The sequence below is a fragment of the Herpailurus yagouaroundi genome, unplaced genomic scaffold (assembly GCF_014898765.1).
Source record: "Herpailurus yagouaroundi ecotype Mexico unplaced genomic scaffold, PumYag 182, whole genome shotgun sequence".
NCBI classification, from domain to species: Eukaryota; Metazoa; Chordata; class Mammalia; order Carnivora; family Felidae; genus Herpailurus; species Herpailurus yagouaroundi.
This window is the reverse complement of record NW_024412413.1, coordinates 34,407,670-34,431,187: the sequence shown is the minus strand read 5'-3', so window position 1 is coordinate 34,431,187 and position 23,518 is coordinate 34,407,670. Positions and strand designations below refer to the sequence as shown.

Sequence of the window (23,518 nt, the reverse complement as noted above, 5' to 3'; positions counted from 1 at the left end):
CGTTCCATGGTCGTTCCTCCGAGATTGCGGCCTGCCCTGGCCTCGAAGAGGGTCTACCAGGGAGTCTTGGGCCAGCCAATGCCCCAAAGAGGCTGGAAATTCTCGAACCCATCCGACGCCTGCCAGAGTTGGACCTGGCCTCACCACTCGCAGAATCGGGGCTGCCCAGTTTGCCCAAGGCCGCGGCGTCGGTGCCAGGCTGGCCTGGGGAAACGCTACGGGCGCTGCGGAGGCCTGTGCGATAAAGGCTGTCAGGACCCTCGAAAAGAGTCCTCCTTGGGAAGGTGCAGTCCACAGACCCCAACTTGTGGGACCTTTTCACCAAATTTGCCAGTTCAAGAGCCTGTTGCAAATGGCTGCCTCTTCGTGCCCAAGGCGCTGAACACATTTCCCTCAGACGCCGCGGGCTTCTCGGAAGCCAGGGTCAATCGCAAAGCCACACGTAGGAGGTTTCAATCCAGCAGTGCCTTCCTGCCCTCAGGGAGCTGCCTGCTCCCCACCCACCCTAGCATCACCCCGGGGCCGAGCGAGGCCCCGGCCCGGCCGGCGCCCGGAACGCCGCGGCGCTTGTGCGCGCAGCTCTTGCGCGCCTCTCGCTCCCCACACGCGCGGTTCACAGGGACTCCGCCGCCACTCTTTAAAACATAATTGTTTTAAAAACCAGGCGGAAGGCCTTCCTCTTTCATAAGCCCCTTTGTGTAAAGAGCCTCCCCCCCCCCCCTCCGCCCCCGGCCTACACTAAAGGGCCCTTTGGAGGAGGCACTTTTCCTAGTAGGTTTTCTTAATCTGGATCTAATGATAAAACCGTGGACCAAGGGGAGCGGTGGGGAGGAGAGTGAGGAAAGGGATTGGTATTGGCATAATGCTTTCAATGCCCCTTGCTCAGCTCCCCTCTCCCACCCGTCGCCAGCACGTCCACACGCCGCGGCATTCCAGAAAGAAAGGAAAGGCCATGGGCTCCTAAGCGCCAAGAGCACCGGGACGCCGAGCTCCTCCGGGTTAGAAGCAGAGCGGCCCCTCCACCACCGCCAACCCAGTTAAGAGCTGCCAATGTTTCTGGCTTCTAGGGATTCCGATTTATGTGGATCTTCCACATAAACGATTTACGGATGAAATGAAAGCCCTTTAAAGCAATACTTCCTTTCAAGTTCTTAAGACGCCTCTAAATCTTTCTGGTAGTGAGTGGCCGGCGTGGGGGCGGGGTGGGGACCGGGTGTCGGGCGGGCTGCCCGGAAGGGCGCAGAGAGTGGGGAGTGGAGGGTTAACTGCTTTGCGATCTCACCAAGCTTTTCCGAAATGCCATTCCACTGTCGCGGCGACAATGTTTCTGGGTGTCGGGGCCTCGTCCCTCCTGGCATTTGTCTGAAATGGAGCTGTCTGTCTAACCTAGGCCTGGACGCGCCCTGCCCGGGGAAGTGAGGGAAGGTGGGGGCAGGGTGGGGGCGGAGGGGGGGAGGCCGGGGTGGAGTTAGTCGCCTGCCTATTTTCATATTCATTAGAACTGGGAGGTTGCCCGAAGAGCCCAGCTGAGTTTCAAGATATAAAAGCGACTTCGGGTGCCCCCTTTCCAGCCGGGACGTATTAAAGGGCTCGGAGCCGGGCAGCTCCCGGCGCCGAAGCGCTCGCTTCCCCTTCCCACCTCTGCCCTCCCTTCTCCCGCCCACTTGCTCCCTCCCCCAGCGCTCTCCAGCCTCCGCGCCCCTGGAGCTCCGCAACAACCTTCCAGGATTATGGAGTTTCTGAGCGAGAAGTTTGCCCTCAAGAGCCCGCCGAGTAAAAACAGTGACTTCTACATGGGCGCAGGAGGCGCATTGGAGCACGTTATGGAGACGCTGGACAATGAGTCCTTTTACAGCAAAGCGTCGGCGGGCAAATGCGTGCAGGCCTTCGGGCCCCTGCCCCGCGCCGAGCATCACGTGCGCCTGGAGAGAGCCTCGCCCTGTCAGGACAGCGGCGGTGAGTCGCCAGCCCGAGCCACGGCCGCCCTTCCGCACACCCAAGTGCGGGGACCGGTGGGGAGCGGCTGGCAGGGAGGAAGGGAGGAAGGAAACGGGGAGCGAGAGAGCTGGAGGGCGGAGGCGGGCGGTGGAACTGCGAGCGTTTTAAGGAGTAGCGTTTTGGCTGCAGCCGACTTTAAGGGGCAACGGAAGGATTAGGCACCGGATCGCGTCTGCGCGGTTCTCCTTTGGCTGTCGAGTGTTGTCCCTTGTGAGTCCCGGAGACCCTCTATCTGGGACCCAGGCGTAAACTGATAGGGCGGTAAATAGAGTGTAATTGAGTCAAGACAGGGCGCTTCCTCTGTGAGCCGGCCGCGCTGCCCCCGCAGGAGCTGAAATCGATCACCGCTCCTTGGAGGACGTCAGTGTCGTCTGGAGTAAGACGTCTTTGAGCTCCTTTAGATGAAAAACCTTAAAAAAAAGTTTTCCCAAGACATATCGGTATTTTTCTTTGTGAAGCTGGAAAGTTGCTATGCTAGGTTGGCTTGTGGGAAGTTGTGATTTCTGATTGTTTGGGTTTACAACACAACGCACATAACATTTTTGTTAAACACCAAATCGCTTTCAGTAGCTTTGGGTAAAGAATCTCCAGTATAATCCCTCACTCCCCAATACCGTATTGTCTATTTTTCTGACTCCACATTCAAAGTCACCTAAGAACCCTTTCGGAATGCTTCTGGGTGAAATCTTCAACTTTGAACGGCCAAGTATCTCAAAGTCAAAATGTTATCAAAACAAACCATCTATCTTTTCTATCTTGTAACCCAATACAAACCTATTTTTTTTCAGATCGCGACAGCTAAAGCAAGTTTACAATTCCAAGAGGACTTTTCCTTATCATTGTGTATATTCCACAGTTAAGCTGTAAGGAGCGGGTTGCTTTAAAATAACAAACGAATTAAGTGTGAAATATTTACAACAAGCCTCCCGCCCCCTGTTTTAATGGAGGGTCAAAATCTGGCAAGGTACTGGCTCATAGGGGCTGATTTTCGAAAACTTGTACACAGTAAGTTTAAAAAAGAAAAAAAAGAAAAGAACTCCTATATTTTACTTATTCAGCGTTGCGAATTACTTTTGACTTGCAAAGTTAAACCAAAAATATAAGCGGGAACGATAGAGAAAATCAGCTAAATCGTTTCCAGTCTAGTATATAGAGAGACAGATGCAGTTTTTATTTTTAATATGCTAAACTTTGCCTTTCTGGTTGTATTTCAGACTGCAGTATCTTTATTTTTGGAATTCTTTTATGTATACGTAAAGTTATTTAAATGGACAGGATTTAAAAAAAAAAACCACATGACTCTCTTGTCCTCTGTTAACTGCTGGGTAGGACTTCATCCTATTTTAAATTGTCGGGGATCCAAAATAAGAAGAGAATAGGTGATTGTTGATACGTTGACAACTTTTCAACGAACATCACACTTTTAGGATGAATTTCAATAGGACAGGATTAAGTAAGTTGGATGTGTGCAGCAGTTAGCTAAATTCAGGAAAGTTCCTGTCTTTCTCCTGAGATGCCCTTAGCCTCACGACTGCTTCCCCTCCCCCTCCCTAATTACCGAAGTTCCCTATTTCATTCTGCTCCAGAAGACAAAACCGTATTGTTAATCAGTCATGGTTCTTCTTTATATCTACTTTTACATCACATCTTTTACATAAAGGGTATTAGGCATTTAAGTTATATAGTGATTAAAGTTCAAGACATTTGTGTAATGATTAGAGCAGTTGCTAAGATACATTATGAGAAAATTTAAAAACAGACAAAAACGAAAAAAAGTGTGACAATTCATTGGAAATTATTGTTCTGGCTGGGTTCACTTTTTTTTTTTTTTTTTTTTTTTTTTTTAGTTTTTCCAGTTTCATTATATGCACCCATTGGATTTGGGTGTGTGTGTGTCACCATATGATGTATTTTTGTTTTATATCGTACAGCAAGCATGCAACCAAAGCTGGAGGGAAATCACTGAAGTTAAAACACCTCTAAACAGAATGGGAGACGACATCTTTTGTAATCTTTTCATAGATGTTTTAATTTCTCTGCTTTAGGGGAAAAATAAAGCTTTCTGTCTTATAACATATTTCATGCACGAAACATAAATATCACATATTTGGAAAGAACCCCCAAATGAGCTTTTAGACTAAAGTCTACTTAAATCTTAGGCTGTTCTATAGGAAGCACTTCCAGAAACTGATATGAAATTCATTTTTTAATTTAGTAGGTCACTTTTTGAAAAAAAAAGATTAAAAAGCAGAAGTGAGTATGTCAAAATATTCAAAGCATAGTAGAGACAATACCATATCTTAAATCTATAGTGTGTATTTTGTGTGGAGCAGAAAGATAAGTTGGGAAGAGTCTGGATTTGAGTTTACAGATATTCCTTAAAATTGAAATATCTTTCTTGAGCCATGTAAGTAGCTTGATTTTGTCTGCTGTGAATAAATTCACACATGATTTACATTAAATTTGGTTCACTTTTAAAAAATTGTGCTCATTATTTTTTTAATCTAGAGCATCTTTTAATTTGATCACCTTAATGTGATTATAAATTATGTGCATAAACATTACATTATTCCTGTAAAATAGAACTGTAAATCTGGCGAATAATGAGTCCCATGTACACATTTTTAAATGGCCTTAACCCTGCCCAAAGTGGATTAATAATTGTGCACAGTGGGATGACTGAATTAATACTGGCACAAGAAATCATTAACAGACTGCTTTCCTGATGCTCTAAATTCTTTCAACGTAATTTCTTCACCGAAATGTTCCACAAGCCTGAGAATTGTTGTTTTCCCCCTCTGGGTACAGTGAACTATGGCATCACTAAAGGCGAAGGACAGCCTCTTCATCCTGAGCTAAACAGAGCTATGGACAACTGTAACAGTCTCCGAATGTCTCCCGTGAAGGGGATGCCAGAAAAGGGAGAACTAGATGAACTTGGGGATAAATGTGACAGCAACGTATCCAGCAGCAAGAAGCGGAGACACAGAACCACCTTCACCAGCCTGCAGCTCGAGGAGCTGGAGAAGGTCTTTCAGAAAACCCATTACCCGGATGTATACGTCAGAGAACAGCTTGCTCTGAGGACTGAGCTCACGGAGGCCAGAGTCCAGGTAGGAGCCAAATGAAGGACGTGGGTGGGCGTGTTGGGGGCCGGTGTGTGGAGATACTGTTAGAATAATTCAGTGGTTGCATTTTGCCAAAAGGAAGAAACTGATCCTCTCACTAAAGACTAGAACCATGTACTATAGGCATGTAGGTCTACTAAAATGTCTTTTTCCTTGCAAAGGATTTAATCATTCGCACAAATACATAAAAGAACATTAGACTGATTACATAGATATACAAATTAACGATTATTTAAAAAGAAGGGAATTTCACAAATAAATCTGATTAAAAAATTTTTTTTTAAAGTGCAAAAAACCCAGAAGCATAGCTATCTATTTACTAATACATTTATTTTATTTTATTTTATTTTATTTTTCTATTTTATCAGTCATTAAGGTTCTTTTTAGGTTATGTACCAGGTGTTGGTAAGTTATTTGTGCAGTGGCCCATTAATCTGTAATGTTATTGAGGTTGGAGTTATAATAAATCAAAGAAAAAAATGAAGCAATCTCACTCTTATATATACCGTAACTTATTTTCACTATGCATAAAGATCATATAGCTCTCTTATAATTTTTCTAGCTCCTGTAGTTACCAATAGTGCCGTTCCATTTGAATTTTTGAATGTAGATAGCTTACATCCCTCTTGCAGAGGCAATAGGAATAAGGATCTTGAAATGATATTAAAATATATACTCAATTACATTTATAAGTTACATTCAAATTATCAAATTGGATGGTCCAATGTACTAAACTTTTAAAATCATTTGAAAAAGGAAAGTTATACTAGGTAAAGTTCTATTTCTTAGACATTTTTATTTTTACTAGAGTTGGTATGTTTAAACTATATTTTATTACGTCTCAAGTAACATCAATTGCAGGGAATGGCCTGTTTCTTTGTTTTTACTACGCTAAATGGGAAAATACTGAATTTTGCAGTTCCCCTAATATATAAGAATAGACTAATGAATAAAATAGTGAGAAATTTTGTTCTGGAAGAAAGAAGAGTAAGATTTCTTCTGAAGATTAAGCCATTGTAAGGCCTTACATCATTAAGATCACCATCTGGGGGTGCGGTATACCAAGCAGCAGGATTTTTCTTTAGTTTGTGGAGACAAATAGCTACTTTATCGTAGTTCAGGAAGTAAAGATACAGAAAGGTGATGCTAATGAAGAATTTTAGAATTGTCAAGTATTAACACTAGTCCCACATGTGTGGGTTTTTTTTTTTTTTTAGTTTGTCTTGTATTTATATATTTAAATTAGTTCTACTTGTAACCATAAAAAAAATATGTTTATGGACACAATGGATGTTTTCTCCTTAACGTTTTCTCAACTCCTGATTAATTTTTGTCTAGAAACATGCACAGAGAGCCAACCTGGACCTAATTTACTCAGGTTTTCTCTTTCCTGCTTTTCATATCAGAGTGGTAATTCACACCTATTTTAAGGAGATTATAAAGACCTTTTTCTCAGTGAAAAACCGAAAAACAAAACAAACAAACAAACAAAAACCATTCAATACTAAATTCCTTTAGTTTGCTCCTGGTGCCTCTGGAGACAGCAAGAAAATGTTTTGTTTTGTTGTTGATGTGGTTTTGAGCCCTGGGCACTGTGTGTAATACATCTTTCCCATCAATGTCCTAAGAAACCACACTGAACAGATAGCTCTCAATGCTTTCTGTTAATTGCTGGAAACTATAAAGTCCCACCTTAAATTCTCAATACGTGCTTACACATATTAAATTGAAGGTTAATATGTTTCTATAAATGTGATGGTAAAGATATAGAAGATCACAACTGAATATGAAAAAAGCAAAAATTTCAAGTAAATTTTAACAATTTGCATTTTCACATTTGACTTCCAGCTTCCTTTCTGTTTTTCGTATTCTGGATACAGTTTTGAAAAGACTGAAGAGCTTCTTGACAGCTGCTCGTGAAATGTCTACTCAGAAATATCAAATGATGCATACTGAATATAATTTTCTGTCTTTCTTTAATTCATTAAAATATTAAAGTGAAGATTCTGGAGAGCTACAAGTGTGAATTAGTGATTATTTAACCCTCTGAAGGAGGTGGTTGTTATGATAAATATCATTAATACATAATTAGAGAAATTTGGATGACAGCTTCATGACCTTGTAGAGGCTGTACTAACTCATAGGCTTTCTTAATACTTGGTTATAACTTCCGTTGTTCTTTTATTGTCTATATTACCTGTAAGTCTTTTAAATTAGGGAAATGATTTTGAAGATTTCTGAGCATTTTCTGTAAGGGAAGATGAGTATTGTAAGTGGTATAATTTATGTAATAAGCACCCTTGTATATTTTAGGACCAGAGTTCAATTTCAGATGGTTCCGTTTACCTGTAGTCTTTTTTATGCTCAATATAGTATGTAATCTTAATATTTTCTGTTACTGAATAATCATGATATTTCTGCCATTGCCGTGTATTTTGGATGTAATCTTTGTGTTTAAATTTTTCTAAGATTATCTAAGTATGGGTACAACCCAGAAAAGGCTTCACTTTGTGACATGTTTTAAACATAATTGTTTTGACAGAGCCAGATATTAATTTGGTTATAGTTTGGCTGGGTTAATGTTATGTGCATAACCCCAAACTAGAAAGTTATGAATGTCTTCCATATTTGCAGCATTCTCTAAGAGGAGCATTATCTATAATAATTTGGAGACATAAAGAGTCTTCAAAATCGTATAATCGAATTCCTTTTTATTTTCCAAAATGAAAAAAAAAAAAAAGCCCAGAGGCTGAGACGTATTAAATAATTTTTTAAAGTATTTCATCCCTTTCTATTAATTTATATCGCCTCTTATCAGGTTAAAATAAAAAGTAAAATTTGTGGATACTTTTCTGACATAAATTTCTTTATTAGTGATTTTGTTGACCTGGTTTGTGTCTTTCCAACTTATGTCTTTTAATGTCACCATTGCATTATCAAATATTTCTCAGCTGACATTCTACTTTTTAAAAAATTAGGTTTGGTTTCAAAATCGAAGGGCCAAGTGGAGAAAAAGAGAACGTTATGGCCAAATACAACAAGCTAAAAGCCATTTTGCTGCCACCTATGATATATCAGTTTTGCCAAGGACTGACAGCTATCCACAGGTATGGTAAACTTCACAGAATACTGATCGAGAGAAACAGATGTGGTTTGTACATTCTTAAAAGGGCTATTATGATTGGCTTTATTATAGCTAATAGTCAAGAATGAAAATTTTTAACCCCCAGAAGAGTTTTTGCATGTTTTTTAGATTTTTATTAGACTGAAATATTTATTTTGTTATTTTCTTTCTGAGCCATTCATTCAAAACTATTTTAGGGTCTCTTCCTTATTGTACATTGCAACCACTGAAGTAGCCTCATTCATGGTCTAAGTCTTTTAATTACTCTACATTTTTAACTATTCACACTCACTTCCTTTTAAAAATAAATAAAGCGTTGCTTGGCATGCTGTCTCTGTGGCTAACGTTTTATGAACTATCCCATAACCTAGTGTCAAGTGTGGTCTATGAAACATTCCGTCCCATTTTAAAAAGATCTCTTTTCCTATGTTGTCTTTTCAGCTTTGAAGTTACTCATTGTCTCAAGGAAACATTTAGCCCTTTGTTACTTAAAGCATACATAGAATTAGTACTGGACATAATTTTAAAAATTTATCACATTAAAAAACACATCCATCCTTTTATAATGGGAGCTCTCATCTCATTTTAAAGAGTATTTAGACATTCATTTTCTTCTAATTTTTTCCATTTAACTTAGAGGGTTTTTTTCCATTTCTTTTCACACATATAATTAAGACAGTTTTTCCTAGTACTGAGTAATAGTATTCAGAACTGTATTTGATACATGATAAGGAACACTTGTATTCTAAGGAACAAGACATTTGTTATTTCATTCCTTACTGGTGAAGGATATGCATTGTTAGAGACCATTTTGGTTTTTTTTTAAGTTTTTTTTTTTTAAACGTTTATTTTTGAGAGACTGAGAGAGAGTGTGAGTGGGGGAGGGGCAGAGAAAGAGGGAGACACAGAATCTGAAGCAGGCTCCAGGCTCCCAGCTGTCAGCACAGAGCCTGATGCAGGGCTCCAACCCACAAACCGTGAGATCATGACCTGAGCTGAAGTCAGATACTTAACTGACTGAGCCACCCAGATGGCAGGAGAGCATTTTAAACACAAATACATGACATATATGCCGGTGGAATACTGTGATAGTTCAGTAACCGGTTCTTCGCAATCCCAAACTTACGGGTATTCATTCTCTTCATCTATAAATTCATACCTTGTGAGCATGAATTCATCCTTAAGTTTTGTGGGTCCTTGTATTCTGATGCCTTTTATGATTCTTGAAAACTTATTCGGAGACCTTCACTCTTCCGCATAAATTCACCCAATTTATTAATGTAATATTATATGTGAGTAACAGTCTTAGAGATCACCTAGTTCAATCTTTCTAAAAGTCCGAGACCCATGGGAGTTAAGGAATCCTTCCATGATTCTGTTCCTTCTAGGACAGTCTATAAAGGGCTGTTACTGTCAAGCCTTTCCACTGCAGTTTACTAGAAGACCAGCAATACCTTTTGAATAAATGTCCGTACCTGCCTTTAGAAGAACCTTGTTTTTCTTACTCTTCAAAATTTATCTGAAAGTAGTTCCTTTATTTTTTTTTCTCCAGTTTAAAGCATGTGCATACTCCTACTTACCATCATAGGGCTAATGAACTTGTATTCACCAAATACTGCTGAGTATCCTAGTTGAGTTCTGAACAAAGTGCCATGAGGAAGTTTCCTTGGTTGGCTACAAACTCCATGAGAGCAGGCAGTACAGTGGTATCCCAGTTATTAACACACCATAGTCCTGACTCTACCAGGCATTGTTCTAAGCAGGTTGTATATATTAACTCATTTAATCCTTACAACAACTTTATGCAATAGGTTTTATTAATTATCCTCATTTATCATATGAAGAAACAGAGGCACAGAGAGGTGAGGTTTTTACTCACTTTCACTAGTGGAGAAGCCCAGACTTGATCAGAGGCAATCTGGCTCCCAAGTGCAAGATCTTAACCCTCACAATAGACTGTTTCTCCCAACGACTATGTTTAAATGGTTGAATAATTAATAAATGAATACCAAAGGAGCATAAGGCTTAAGTTGCATTATTCAGGTCTGAAGTTTAGTTCATGTGAGCAGACACTTTACTCCGAATAAGTGAAATAATGAAAATAATAGAGATAGCACATAGTTTATAAAATTTTGAACTTTCACTATGACGAATTTAGAAATAATAAAGTTACAAACTAGTGAACTCCTTTCAAATGGACTTTAGTCTTACTAAATCTGTTCGACAACACCTATGATATATATATGTATGTATATGTATACATATTTTTTTGCAGCTTATTATTTTCATCTTCATTCCTTTCCTTGCAAACCCCATTTCAGTTTATGTGTTGTTGTTGTTGTTTTTCCCCCCACTTCTCTGTGCTTTGCTGGTGGTTGCCTTATCCTTAACTTCCCTTTCTTCTTCTGCACAACATAGAACATTTAGAACAGTGCCTGGCACAAACTAAGCTCTTTGTAAGAGCTTAATATTATTTAATACACTTCGTCATGCTTTTTTTCTAGGATTGTCTTGCCATCATGTTATTGTGCCTCACAACTTTAGATGTTGTCAGTTAACAGAATGAGGTAAGTAGATCGAGTAGGAAGGGAGATGGTAAAATCACATTATACATTTGATAGTCTTTTTCACTCCCACAAAGGATCAATTAAAAATATCTCCTCACACATCATGGGAATTTTGCATGAATTATCCCTGTGGGTTTTCTGTAATTTATGTCCATTGGTTATACCACCTCATAACTTAAGTATGGCAGCAAAGATATCACATGTTGAGGTTGTTTTGACAGTATAATTCATCAACAGTAAAATCCATGTAATTTTTTATATTGAGAAGTCATTAAATGGTTGCCAAAAATACTGAAATCAAGTGTCTCTCACTCCCCATTGTGGGTATTGGATAAAGTCAGGAAAAGTCCATTTTAACTTAAATATGTGGTTGGCTTTCTTATTTTGCAAAAAATAATTATGCTAAGATCTTGTCTCTCAAGCTTTAGCCTGAAGGAATTTTTTTTGTTAAGTCATGTGTCTTAAAAATAGAAATTATAATTAGAAAAATAGGGACCAAAGTAGAACTCAACAGTTCAATGCCATAAGGCACTGATCTTGGTTACTGTTTCGAACTATGGAAAAACATTATTAATTACCAAAAAGTTGGAAACAAGAAAACTGTTTTAGAAACAGGACAGAAATAAAAAATTAACAATTTGGCAGGAAAGCAAAAGCACACACAGAAATACATGAGAAAACAGAATTGGGTGAGAAAATTGTATCAGGTCTGCTCTGTGTGGATAATAATCTTGTCAACTATGGAGGTATCTATATGTATAACATATAATAGGTTTAGTTATGAATGCTAATTAACATTTTCTAAAGTGTTCTAAATACTTTGTTTCCATTCCTCCCATTACAAAATAGTAACAACCGCCCTGATAGTAAAAATAATACCTACCAATTGAGGGCTTATTTTAGGTCAGGCTTCTTTCTTGCAGCTATTAGTTCATTAAATTGAAGTCCACAGGTTCAGAGCTCTTTATGCAGCATTAGCTCTGTGACCCATCACTCAGCAATGAAATAGTTCAATTTTGACCCTAAAACACCAAATCACTTCAGAAAGCAAAAATGCTTTCATTTTTTTTAAATGTGTAAAGTAATGATATAAAGCAGTTTAAAACCGTAGACACTTTTCAGACTGTTTTCAGGTATTTTTCTTAATCTTGTCCATATTTGATAGCAAACAGAAGTGTGATACCAGTAGTATACTTTAAGGATACTAGTATGTTTTGATGTACTTGTTTTTTTTTTTTTAAAGCCCTTTATTTGGGCTCACAATATCAGTTGTCATTTGGCAACACTATGAGTTAGTTAAATGAAAGTGCTTGACTACTTGATGTTCTCCAATATTTTAAATAGCAACCATATGCTGAACCTATTCCTTGTGCTATGCTGAATCTGTTCCCTCTGTGTTGAATTCCCTTCCCCTCACCTAGACTGTATTTCCTCCAGGAAACCTTCTCTCAATTCTCCTTCAATCAGCACATGACTTTCTCACTGGCAAAGTGGTAGACTGTATACGGTCCACCCCATTTATGATATAAAGTATTTATATTTTAAAAAGATTATTCGGTACTTAACTTTGTATTACAACAGTATTAAGCAAATTATGTATACACTTAATAGATGTGAAAAAAAGTAGTTTCACTTCAATATTCTGGGGTACATTATGAACCCAAAATTAATCAATTCCCAGGAAAACAGCTGATTTCTGAATCTCTGCCATTAACCACCTCTGTGGTGTTAAGCAGTTAACTTCTCTCTGAGTCTCAATTTCTTCCTCTGTTGAACAGAATAGATTAGGAAGATTTTGCAGAATTCTTTCGGCTTAATTCTTTTTCTCCCAGAGTTACTTGTATTTAGGCAACAAATATATGCTAGGTACTGTTTTAGGCATGGAGATTATATAAATTATCTAGACAAAATCTCTTGCTCTTTGGACAGATTACAAACTAGGTCATACCAAATTCTGCAGACACTTCCTGATGCAAACTATACCCAGCAGATCAAAAAGGCATTTGTGTCTTTGAATGAAAAAAGCAAGCATCTATCAACGGTAGATTCTAATTTGCTTCTAATTCATTAATGCCAAAGCATTTCTTCAAATAATTATTTTGTTGAGTAAAATATTTTGTCAGGGTATAAACATTTCTAGAGGATGATAGCCAGCCTTCATTCTTATAAGAAACCCTAGTTTCATGCCCTCAGGTTTGGCTCAGATCACATGTGCATTAACTTGATCATTTTCTTGCTGGAAACTTTGGATACATTTCCTGACTTCCTTATCTTCAGATTTCTTTATTGGTGAAATGGAGGTATTGTTGGTGCTACAGCTGGTGGTGTGGATGATGATAAGGACCATTATCCTAATACTTTTTCTGTTAGTGAGAGGATTATATTAATTTCCTGTCTGTGTAACTAAATCATGGGACTTGAAAAGGGCTAAGGTGTTAATGTTTGACTATGAGCTTCACAGTCAGGTACTTGTGGGTCCAAATCCTGCCTCTGCTACTTAACAGCTTTTAGACCTTTGGCAAATGAATTAACCTCTAGGAATGTTTCTCCTCATTTATAAAATGGGTATAAAAGTTCATATGAAGTTTGTGAGGATTAAACATAATAGTTTCTGCAAAGTACTTAGGACATTGCCTAGTAAATAACAAGTGCTCTATAAATAGAAATAATTCTATAATAGCCATTAGTCATTATGAATTCTACAGTAGAGAGATAGCTAAGTGGTGTGAATGTTCTGTTATTGTAGCATTTAAACTAATCCAATTTTTTAGTAACTTTACTATTTAAGGATCTAGGGAAAGACCAAATTCAGTTATATGTACTTTCCTCTTTAAATTGGGACAACCAAATATGGTAACTTAAGGAATGTTTGAGTATATTCTTAATCCACCAAAATTATTTTCTCATGAACAAAATATTTTCATCAAAAATTTTAAAAGGTTTGAAATTTTTTCCCACCAAAATTTTCGATGTGGTTTTACTTAGTGGATAGTGAGAATCACAACTAATTCAATGTTTACCTAATATACAAGGGGACCCGTGCAGTATCTTGCTTTCTGTTGTTTCATTGATGACTTTATAAATATATGCCACTTGGAGTTAGAATATACCAGAAGTGGGATTCAAGTTATAAATAACTGGTAGTCATTGGAGTAATTTAAAACACCGATTAAAGCTGTACAACATTTCTAGTTTAACAAAGTCTGTTTCAAATGTTGTAATCATGCAGTTTTTTTATTTTTAAATTTTTTTTTTTCAACGTTTATTTATTTTTGGGACAGAGAGAGACAGAGCATGAACGTGGGAGGGGCAGAGAGAGAGGGAGACACAGAATGTGAAGCAGGCTCCAGGCTCCGAGCTGTCAGCACAGAGCCGGACATGGGGCTCGAACTCACAAACTGTGAGATCATGACCTGAGCCGAAGTCGGGCGCTTAACCGACTGAGCCACCCAGGCGCCCCTCATGCAGTTTTTTTAAAGGAAATGTTAAAGTTTCTATAAGCTAGTGATTGCGAAAATACTGTTCACTCCCCCCTTCTTCCATCATCAGTGCTTTCTGTTTTTTCCCCAAAGATTTGAAAAAAGTAAGTAGCCAAAAATCTTTTTTAAATGTTCAAAATATAGCTATGCTTGATGCATTGTATAATAAATATTCTCATATCTATGTAACAACCAGTGAAATGGTCCCATAGTGATACAGTGAGGCTTCCCTTATGAGGGATGGAGGGGTAAAATATTAACATCATTAGGTTAGCAAGTCATATTGATATAAAATTGATGATTTAATTAAATGTATAAAAATATGTACATGTTGTATATATATTTGTATGAAGAATATTTCATATATATGTATAAGTGTATATTTAACATAAGTTCTATGTAGCATAAAGGCAGGTCTTCTCAGCATCATTTAAGTGAATATGCAGCTGGACACAAATGGAATAGTTTTTATTTTGTTGAAAACACAAACACTTTTTTCTTCAGAGATGAAAAAATTAACCCTGCAAAAGAAGCAAAGAGCATTCAAGTCTTAGATTATGACGATAGACATATTTTTTGAAAAATGTGATATTCAATTTAATATGACTTAATGACTTTAAACACTAAGAATTACTTAGCTGATTGTTTTTTTGTGGTTTTTTGTTTGTTTGCTTTTAATAGGCAATTGGTGTTAAAACATTGAATTTATCTGAATTGGTCATAAGTATTTTATATTTTGAGAGGAAAGAACAAATTAATAAGTTGAATAGATTTCCAAAATAAATAATTAGAAAAAATGTAAAAATAAATTATTGAAGAGTGCCATTGCTGTTTATACATACAAAAACTACTTTGCAGGTGATAGAGAAGGACCACGGGGAAAATTAAACCTGGGAAATCTGTGGGTTAAAACCTGTAGTAGACATTGTTATTGTTAGTGTGAACCTACGCTATATAGTTTAATACAGAATTTTATGCTTGCCGTATTTATTAAGCCTCATGTTTGTGTGTTTTTTTTTAATTCTAAATCAAGGAGCATTAAATAAAAAAAATTACACAAACTCACAGTTGATTTAAAACCACAAAAATAAAATTCCAACTTTGTGGTTAACACATATACAAGATGAAAATAATGGATACATTTACTCAGGATTTTAACAATAAATTCAAAGCTCGTATGTGACACCAAGTGGTAATCTCTAAGTTTCAAAATATTTTGCGCAAATTAAAACATTTGCATATTTGATTCATGTTTTAAGTTATTAATTCACAAGGAAAATTTGATTTATATTTTAATATTTGTTTCTTATAATTGTGGATTTTGCTTCAATTGGGAAATTGTGTCATTAAAAATGAATCAAGCACCATCAACAATGGCTGTCATGCATGTATTAAAATACATGAAAAATAGTGTTACAAACAATGGAAATGTGACTTTAATGGAAAGTCACTCGTACTTGTCCTAAATCCCTATACACATTTCTAAGATGGAATTTTATTTAAAAAATCAAAGTAGTAGTCAATACTTAATGTATGACCCTTTCCTGATAAATAATTACTAATCACTTTAGCATAATGATGCTATATGTTGAAAAGATGGATTTTTGAAATTTTTGAAATGTAAATTGATTTTTTTAAAAATTAATCATTATATATTATCTGAAATTTTGTATGTGAAAATTACACCTAATAAGTAGGCACTGATGAAAATGTACCCTTATTTCTATCTTAGGTAGTATCTAACCATGCTCAGATTAATGCTTTTCCCTTCATAATTAATTTCAGTTGCGATTTCCGCTCCCTCCCTCCCCCAGATGGACAAAGTATCAGTGTTTGAGACTTATTCACTTTTTCTCTGATAGCAAGTGAGGCTTACTCACTGGCAGTAAATTCACTATTTATAAAGACGTTTATACTCTTTCTCCCTGCCAGGAACTTACTGATGTGGTGACTATTGATGTAGTTACTATAAAAGTTAATGGGACCCTGAAATTAGTCAACAGCTAAAGTACCCACAAGTTGCTAAGCAAGTTATTAATATTATATCACCTTAATTTTAAAGGAAGTGATATACTACTAGTAAGGAATATAATGGCCTCTTAAAAAATTAAACTGCTTTTGCAAAATGTGATGTTGGCATTTTTTAAGAGACCATATTAAAAATCGGGTAAATTAAATTATATAAGTGCTAATGTGGTAATAAATATATATAGTAGTATCGAATAATATATAAAGTGGTCAGTAAATGTAAACATTCTGTCAAAAAGGAACAACCAAAATCACTTTTGGATTTTAATGCAAAAAGTTATTGTTTAAACATTATTACAAACATAACTTTGTGAATCCCTGATTTATATCTTTTTAAAGCAACCTTTAACTCCCACAGGGAAGTGTGTAGGCATATGATGGGAGGGCATGAGGGTAGCATGGTGTGTGTGTGTGTGTACATATGGACATCAGGGCCAGGTAAGAACAGTCTATATATAGAGGAAGAGTAAGGTTAAATAAACTTGCTTTGGTAGAAAAATATTAGTTTTAGAGTGCTTTAAAATTAAGGAACGGTTGTTACTCATTTGTTTTCACGTTATATACTAAATTCTGTAGGGTAGTGTCTTCTAAATAGCACAAACACTAGGATATAGAATATATAATGCTGTCATGAAACTATTTGATGTTTTTTATACATCGTGATACTTTGCAACTAACAGAAAGACTAACAGACTTGCATTGTTTAACATTCTTTAAAAGTACATAGTGTTGCTTACTGCAGTAAAGATCAGCAAATATATTAAAAATATACACCAGGTTTAGTTATACTAAAATTTTCTTAGTAGTTTTGATTTTACAAAGAATATATTTGTATCAAGTTTTTAAGGTAAAGGTAAATGAGATTTATAATTTTTATCCATTGTTTACCATATTACTTCAAGTCATGATGAATATATATCCACAGTGAAGAATCGTGTGTGTGTGTGTGTGTGTGTGTGTGTAAAATACACATATATATATTAACTCTTTCATTCCTATGTGTTACTTTTAGTTCCTCAGAAGGAAAATGAGTGTTAAATGAATTTGATTTCTGTTTGGAAAGAATCAGACAAAAAAACCAGCTTTCCTCCAAAACTCAAAGTCATGGAATAATTGTTAATTTTTTATTTGATTAGAAAAACATTAAGGAGCAAATGTTCAAAGTAGAGTATAGTTAAGTCAGCTGAACTTCCATTCATGCTAATGGGAGGCTGTTGGCTACGTTCCCTGGACAATATTTTGAACGTACCCCTAGAACTTTTTAAAATGTTGTGAAGCACATTAAAGCATGGAATGTTTTTTAGATTTTCTACTCCTTTTAAACAGAATAAAGAAGAAAAAATGTAAAGGCAGGCAGACTTTTTTTTCTTTTTTTTGGCACTTGGGAAAGAAGGATGTGGACATTATTTAATAATGGTGTTCCTGGTTGTGAGTCTCTTGAGTGTTATACAGTTAGAAGACCATAAAAATACCCCCAAATTTATCTGATACTGGACATTGCCATTGTAGATGTCTTAGAAATAGTTCAAAAACGAAAAGTAGTGATCCTATTCAGAAAAACATTCTTTCATTTCAAAATTTAACAACAAATACAATATTTCTTTTAATGAGTCAGCAAGGTTTTTTGTAGCTTCTCTGTTGACAACAGTTTTAGACAAAATGACTTGTACATTCCAGCACATAGTTCTAAAATGACCACTTATATAGGGTGGCAGAGGGATGGAGGGACCATAGACTGAGCCCGCCTTTAGAGCGGTTGATTTCTTAAACTGTAAGCTCTAACAGCTTCGTTCTTTGATCAAATACGGCCTTTGGGGAAGCTTAAGAAAAGAGATTTGTGTCATAATTGCCTAAGATATTTGAAGATTTTCACGTGTAAGAAGGATGCTGCTTATTCTGTATCATTTTAAAGAACAGAAATAGAATCAATAGAGGAAGATAACAGCTCACTTTTTTACAGACTCTCCAAAAGAGAATGAAACATTTTTAAACAGGTGAGCTTCTTATCACAGGAACCAAACATAGTTGAAAATTTACAAGGGCTTCAGTAATGTCTCCTAATCCCAGGTGATTTTCAGAATTCACGTATTGTTGTCATTATTTTAATACAGATCCCATAAACCACACCCCACGCTTGATGAATTAGAATCCTCAAGATATATCTGTAATGAAGAATAAGTATTTAGTAGGAAAATAAAACAACCTAGGGAAATACAGTCAACAGGGTCTGGGGATGAAATTTTCACAATAATTGTGAAGATTATACAGAATGGTGATTATAGAGCTCAAATCATGAAACAAATTTAGATATACAGTATTAGCATAAATTGTCCATAAAATTTCCATTACAGATGGATCAGTTGGATCAGTTCAAATTTCATATTCTTAAAAATTTTAAAGTCCTCTAAAAAATTGTATTAAGTGCTTATCATATATTGTGTTAGGCTGAAGGATGAGAAAAGGGTTACGAGCAAACATCGGGGATTTTGCTTTCAGAGAATAGAACCTATGAATCCCCCAAAAGTTGGGATTATGAATGTGTAAATAAGCAACTTCAACCTATACGACTGGCTTTTATATCATTGTAGCATTTCTTAAGATTTCCTGGGTTCAGATTTTACCTCCACAATTGGAGTTACATGTCTTGGGTAAGGTTATTAAACTCTCTGTTTTGTTTTACCTTTTACAAAATGGGATACTAAAAACAAGGAAACATCTTTTAGTGTATTGAAATGATTAGAAGTCTTCACAGTGCATTTAATACCATGTCCGACATGGTAATTAATTAATAACCATTAGCTATCATGAGCATGATTTTGATTGTCGTCATCAGATGTTTAATCATCCAGAGGGAATGCTTCAGAGGAAGCAAAATCTCAATTCACTGGGGATATTGTCTTTTATGCTTTGCATCGAACTTTTGATATCAAAACCAACGAAAACCCTAAAGTCAAATGAAGACATTCCAGAAATTTTTAAATGAAACAAAGATATGGGAGTGGAGGAGATACAGATCACGGAAGTAGGACACATCATTAAAAATGTGCGACAGTATTACTACCCATGGGAATACCTGGGTATCTTTTCAAATCCAACTAAAATATTGCTGTAGTAACTTGCTTCACCAATCTGTTCTGTTCAGAAAACATTTCTTTCTATATGCTAGAAATTCTTTCACCAAAAGTAACACATTTAACTTGCTAGATCACGTCTAGGTAAGAAGTTTTGATCAAAATAAAAATATTTGTCCAGGTCATCAAAAGTGGAAAATTTATTTTCAATTTACAGGTAGATTAATGTGAATTATTTTAGGCATAGAAAACTTCTTAAATTTACATTCATAGATTACTTTCCTTGCCTTTACTGTCCTAACTTTCCTTTTTTTTTATACCTACTTAGTAAATATGTTTCTATGCATTTGGAATATGAGTAGATGGTTTTAATAGTAAATTTCAGCAATACTATGTGTAAATTGAGGAATCTTTTAACAAACTTAAAATGTAAAGTGTTTCTCTACCACTATTTTGCCTTTCATTTATTTTTTTCAAAAATAAGCAAGCAAGTTCACTTTCATTTCCTGAAAGCCCTTTTGTCAGACATGTGACTGTGGTTTTTGCAGTGTAGCACAATGTTTGATTGAATGTCAGAGGAAAATCACCCAGATCAAGTTAGAAGAGCTAGGTTGACAGAGTAATGACATTAACAGTCCTTCTTGTTGGTCTGAGATACATAACTCAGCAATCAGTGGCACCAATCATTATATTTTGGCTAAAGTGGGATTCATTTAGTAGAATCAGCCAAAATTAAAACAACATAGCCCACGACGACTTAAAGATTAATAGAATGTGCAAATCATTGTATATATATTTAGACATGTCTCACAGATTTAATATATTTATATAAATACACATATACATATTTATATAAATATAAATATAAATATACATACACATATTTATATGTATATATCTTGAGTAACAGAACATCTCTACCAGTTTAATCTAGAAGATTCATTTACATTTTATGCTATTAATTGAAAATAAGTTGTCTTAAAAAGTACGATTTAAGCATGGGTGTGTGAGACTACATCAGGGGCTATATGTAGTAGACTGGAATTTTTATGTAAAAGTAAATATAATAAAACATAATTTGTGTATATGTTAAAGAGAATTGATGATTCTATTCTGATTGTCATGATTTTAAAAAAGGAAACCAGATGTGAGAAATATGGTATCTATTGTAATAATATAGCAAAAGGCATACAGGTTTTAAATTTCATCTTCTAAGGCTCAAACTCTGTCCCATGTTCTACCATTCAACATTTTCCCCCAGCTCCTGCTGTTTGTCAGGATTTTTCTCTGTGCTTCTCAGTAATGCATGTGATCACTGTTTTTTCCCTGCCTTGTTTAAATAGCTGGTCTAAGACACCTCCTAATACAAATTTTACTTAGTGTTTCCTTTACATGCTAGTAGCTTTAGATAAATTTGTATTTGTTGTTTCCTATATAGATTTAATAAGAAATGTGAATTTCCTGGGTTCAAATGACAACCTAGTTTTCAATCTTATGTAAAATGTTATATATAGTACTTTAATTATACTCATAGGATATTTTTGCTAATACTAGCACACTTTTCTTAGTTTTGCTTTTATGATTTGGTAATGGTCATGTGTTTGAATTTTAAATTATTTTACATGTCATAATTCCATTGCAACCTGACCATATCACCTGTAAATCATAGAACAAATGTTTAAAATAGGTATAGATTGCTCAGATTCACAGAGCTAGTATTTGAGGCTCTAGGAAATAAAAATCAATGAACGGGTAAACATTTCTGATAATGAATTTGATTAAAAGTCTCTACAGAGTAAATAGCCTAATATCAGGAATGGTTTCCAACAAAAACTGTCACACTGAGTCTAACTATGGAACGTTAAAAACTGCGATTGTGTCATTTTGCTTAGATGAAGACTATATTTAAACTTAAAGCCGTATTTTAAACTGCTTTTCCAAACACATGAATTTGTCATGAATCATGACTAACTCGTCTAGATTTCATATTCAAATCATGACTATAAAAAGAATACTCAAGAGATTGACATGTTTTGAGAGTATTTTATGTGGTCAAGTACGTGGGTTTTGGTGATCTATTACAGTATAACAAACTGGAAGAATCAAGTAATTATTTTTTAGTAATCCCTTTAAGTACTCAGAATATGACGACAGACCACCCAATGGGAGCAAACAATGAATTGTTGACAAAATTTAGTAAACACTGTTTAACAAATGTAAGGGGACGAAAGTGAGAATGCGTAAATGTAATATTTGTTGTTTTATATATTCCAGATTCAGAACAATTTGTGGGCAGGAAATGCGAGTGGCGGTTCTGTGGTTACTTCAGGCATGTTACCACGTGACACTTCCTCGTGTATGACACCTTATTCTCACTCGCCCCGGACAGATTCCAGTTACACAGGGTTTTCACACCACCAGAACCAGTTCAGCCACGTGCCCCTCAACAATTTTTTCACTGACTCTCTTCTGACTGGGGCTACCAATGGACATGCATTTGAAACAAAGCCAGAATTCGAAAGGAGGTCTTCCAGTATTGCAGTCCTTCGAATGAAAGCCAAGGAGCACACTGCCAATATTTCATGGGCCATGTAACATACAGTACTCTTTTATTTTTCTTTTAATGGCAAAGTAAAACATTCTATTTCTCATATTTAAAGGATACCACAATAAGCTGCTGTGTGTGGAATTGCTAAAGGTCAAGATATACAGTGAGACCAGCTTAAATGAATAGTCGTTATTATTTAACATTAAAATCTAAGAATGAACCTCTGGAAAGACTAAATAGATTTACCATCCATCAGTCTCCACAAACGCTGTTTTAGTAGTAACATTTTTTTTTCTATTGTACAAGTCGATGAAATACGATCATGCAACTTCTTAAAAGAATAAATGTATTAAACAAATTCCTATGTTATAGATTGATTTATGTCAGTTCTGAATAACAAGAAATCCCTTGTAAAATAATACCTGATAAAGGAGGAAATGCACTGGGGAACAGGTCCAGATACCAAAGCTGTCAGGTAGATATTGAAGCAGCATGTTTCGGGGAGTTCACTGTTACTTCTCCCTCTCTGGCTGTAAGACACAATGGCATAGCCCCTGTTGCTGAGAATTTATCTTCGGGTCTCAAAGGTTTTTTACCTATGGATGTTTTAGTGAATTTCCATTCCGTGAAATAGCACTCTCCTACAATGACCAGCATTTGCATGAAATATTTGGGCATAGTTTCCTGAAACCATGTGGCTAAAGGTGATAACTGAAATATTCCAGTGTGATTTAAAATCTAGTCAGGAGAGTAGTTTCTATAAATGCCATCTTTTACATGAAAAAGCACCGACTCAGCAGAAAAGCCAACACTGACTCAACTCACCGATTTAGTATTAACACACTAGAAAAAAAAGTAAGTTACAAAACCTCCTGCTTTTAAGCTAAAATTGTGTCGATTACACTGTACACACAAACATCTAATAAATACACGAAAAGAAGCATTTTTGACGTGTAACATTATGCTTTATTATATTATGAAACATTTTCAGTTAAAAGAGCAGCAAATCTGAATTTATATTTATTTCATAGGCTTATGCCAGTGCACATGTGTGCGTGTTTGTTTTTTGATATATAAGCTGTAAGCATTTTTTGCTACTGTGGTTTTGCATAGGGAATTAAAATGTCAGAAGGCTCTCTAAAATTTCTGGTGGAAAAGAAAAGAAAAATACTTTGCATCTGGAGAATTGCTAACCCCTTTGATTTACTTCTCCTCCCTTTCCCCTGTCACATTCCAAGCTTTTTCAGATGAGTGAAATGTCAACCTCCTTAAAATACTCTTAATTCATAAAGGCAAAGTAAATTAATTGAAATGAAGATGGCTCCCATGGCTTGGATCACAGCAAGGTCTGCTCTTTGTATGCTCTTAGAATCTTCCTTGTGGCTCCTCCAGCCTTTAGGAGTATGCTTGGAAGCCGTAAAGGCTAAAGGACAGGAATAAGTGAATTTTAAAAATTAAATTTCAGAAAAAAGTACTTAAATCCAGTGTCTACTTCTCAGTAGGAAAATATTTACAGCAGTTAGACATCTTTTGTAATAAAAGTTTAAAATCAAGCAGATGATGAGTGATGTCCTA

The 23,518-nt window shown here is 36.0% G+C and overlaps 1 protein-coding gene across 1 annotated transcript; it reads left to right on the top strand.

The window, feature by feature from the left end:
• The first annotated feature begins 1,474 nt into the window (after positions 1-1,474).
• ALX1 (ALX homeobox 1) lies at positions 1,475-22,304 on the top strand. Its single transcript, XM_040491293.1, has 4 exons — positions 1,475-1,956; positions 4,807-5,111; positions 8,105-8,233; positions 21,670-22,304. The coding sequence occupies exons 1-4, from the start codon at positions 1,731-1,733 to the stop codon at positions 21,988-21,990; spliced, it is 981 nt and encodes a 326-aa protein (XP_040347227.1). The 5' UTR covers positions 1,475-1,730; the 3' UTR covers positions 21,991-22,304.
• Positions 22,305-23,518: the final 1,214 nt, after the last annotated feature.